General features: G+C 42.3%; 1 protein-coding gene across 1 annotated transcript in view; it reads left to right on the top strand.

Moving 5' to 3' along the window:
* The first annotated feature begins 2,233 nt into the window (after window positions 1-2,233).
* The window catches only part of LOC130810782 (uncharacterized), a 1,583-nt gene continuing 1,031 nt past the window's right edge, over window positions 2,234-2,785 (top strand). The window contains exon 1 of the mRNA XM_057676910.1: window positions 2,234-2,747. Within this exon, the coding sequence (XP_057532893.1) occupies window positions 2,234-2,747 (514 nt within the window). The remainder of the gene's footprint in view (window positions 2,748-2,785) is intronic.

Raw genomic sequence — 2,785 nt, 5'->3', positions numbered from 1 at the left:
GAGTATGAATGCTACATAAAGAAAGGGGGTAGAAGTCAACAGCCGGGTGGGCAGCACCGGCAACAGAATTTAAACAACGCCGGCAGTCAAGTCAACCGACAGTACGGGAATGGAAATCGTGGCAATGCTGGTCAGAGGTTTCAGCGACCTTTTAGTGGGGTGGCAAGGCCGGATAGATGGGAACCGGGTTGAGGAGTCGGAAATATATCGTGGGGGCAATCAAGTGGGAGGAATGAATGCACAGCCGGCTAATGGAAGAGTATCTGCGGTCAGTGCAAGGGAAACTGACCAGGCAACGGATGTGGTTACAGGTACGTTCGCCATTCATTCTATAGTTGTGAATGTATTATTTGATTCGAGAAGTACATGTTCTTTTCTTGCAAAGAGTAAAGTAGAAGAATTGAATTTAGGAACTTTTGAAAAAGTTTCTTATACGGTGCCTGTTCCATCGGGAAAATTGTACAGTTGTGATAGACTGTATAAGGATGTACCCTTGAAGATAGGGAAAGTTGTCTTTTCTATTGACTTGTATGTATTAGATATGGAAGGCTTAGACGTAATTTTGGGGATGGATTGTTTAGGAAGATATAAAGCCACTATTGAATGTATAGAGCAGAGAGTATTGTTGGAAGGACCACGAGGGAAAAACGTTAGATATAGGAAGTTTCCCAAGGGGCCCAGGACGAATTTGGTGTCGACATTAGAAATGCAAAGACTCGGGAGGCAAGGACACCCTTTGTACTTATGTCATATCAGCCAAAAGGGAAAGAAGTAGTAGGATCTCAAGGATATTGTTGTAGTGAATGAATTTTTGGATGTTTTTCTTGACGAGATTCCCGGTATGCCACCTCAACTGGAAATTGACTTCACGATAGACTTGGTACCTGGGACTGGACCGATTTCTAAGGCCCCTTATCGTATGGCTCCGAAGGAGATGGAGGAATTAAAGTCTCAGCTTGAAGAATTGTTGGATAAGGGTTATGTTCGACCTAGTGTTTCACCTTGGGGCACTCCAGTTTTGTTTGTGATAAAGAAAGATGGTAGTTTGAGATTATGCATCGACTATAGAGAGTTAAACAAGGTAACCATTAAGAATAAATACCCGTTACCCCGGATAGATGACTTATTTGATCAGTTGAGAGGAGCCGGGATCTTTTTAAAAATTGACCTAAGATCGGGTTATCATCAGCTAAGAATAGCTGAAGGGGATATACATAAAACAGCTTTTATAACACGTTATGGACATTATGAGTTCACCGTGATGCCTTTTGGGTTGACAAATGCTCCAGCTGCGTTCATGTGTTTAATGAACCAAGTGTTTAGTGCGTACTTGGATAAGCTCGTGGTTGTCTTTATTGATGACATATTAGTATATTCGAAGGACCGGGGTGAACACGAGGAACATCTACGTTTAGTCCTGCAAACTCTGCTAGAAAACACGTTGTACGCAAAATTGTCAAAGTGTGAGTTTTGGCTAGAAAAGGTATCATTTTTGGGTCATTTTTTTCTAAAGAGGGTATTTCGGTGGATTCGGCAAAAGTAGAGGCAGTTCGAAGTTGGTTGTCACCTAAGAATGTCACCGAAGTACGAAGTTTCTTAGGCTTGGCTGGGTATTACCGTCATTTTGTTAAAGATTTCTCACGTATTGCTCGGCCTATGACTTCGTTGATGAAGAAAGAGAAGAAGTTTGTGTGGACTGACGAGTGTGAACAGGCCTTCATGACTTTGAAGGAAAAGTTAACTACGGCCCCTGTTCTTACTTTACCGGACCCAAAGTTGGATTATACTGTTTACAGTGACGCATCGAAGAAAGGATTGGGTTGTGTATTGATGCAGGACCGTAAGGTGATTGCTTACGCATGACGACAATTGAAAGTACATGAAGTTAATTATCCTACCCATGATCTGGAGTTGGCTGCTATAGTTTTTGCTCTCAAAATATGGCGGCATTACTTGTATGGCGTCAAATGTAAGATCTACACTGATCATCAGAGTCTGAAGTATCTCTACACTCAGCCCGATTTGAACATGCGGCAACGTAGGTGGCTAGAGTTGATGAAAGATTATGATTTGGAGTTTATATATCATGAGGGGCGAGCAAACTTGGTAGCCGATGCATTGAGTAGGAAGTCTAATCCCTCGTTTTCCGCCTTAAATGGAGTTGAGGAGTTGCATCGGGGTTTTTCCAGATTAAATTTGGAAGAACATGCGGCAACGTAGGTGGCTAGAGTTGATGAAAGATTATGATTTAGAGTTTATATATCATGAGGGGCGAGCAAACTTGGTAGCCGATGCATTGAGTAGGAAGTCTAATCCCTCGTTTTCCGCCTTAAATGGAGTTGAGGAGTTGCATCGGGGTTTTTCCAGATTAAATTTGGAAGTGGTACGTAAAGGTGAGTTACAGGGGTGTCTGAGTGCCTTGGCTATTCGACCTTCATTCTTTGAAGAAATTTTGAACTCCCAGGATAAAGACCCAAAACTTTTGAAGTTAAAGGAACAGGCACAGGAAGGAAGAGCTGAGGGATTCTTTGTTCAGGAAGATGGAAGCTTAAGGTTCAATGCTCGCTGGTGTTTACCAACAGGGGAGGAATCTTTAAAGGAACGTATCTTGGATGAGGCCCATTGTACGAAATTTTCAGTCCATCCGGGCGTTGAAAAAATGTATCAAGACCTTAAGTTAATGTTTTGGTGGTCTGGGATGAAGAAGGATATTGCGGATTATCTCGCGATGTTTGACTTGTCAGAAGGTTAAAAGTGAGCATAAAAGACCAGGAGGTTTACTACA

This window comes from Amaranthus tricolor, chromosome 4 (assembly GCF_026212465.1).
Source record: "Amaranthus tricolor cultivar Red isolate AtriRed21 chromosome 4, ASM2621246v1, whole genome shotgun sequence".
Taxonomy (NCBI): Eukaryota; Viridiplantae; Streptophyta; class Magnoliopsida; order Caryophyllales; family Amaranthaceae; genus Amaranthus; species Amaranthus tricolor.
This window is presented reverse-complemented; position numbering and strand designations above follow the sequence as displayed.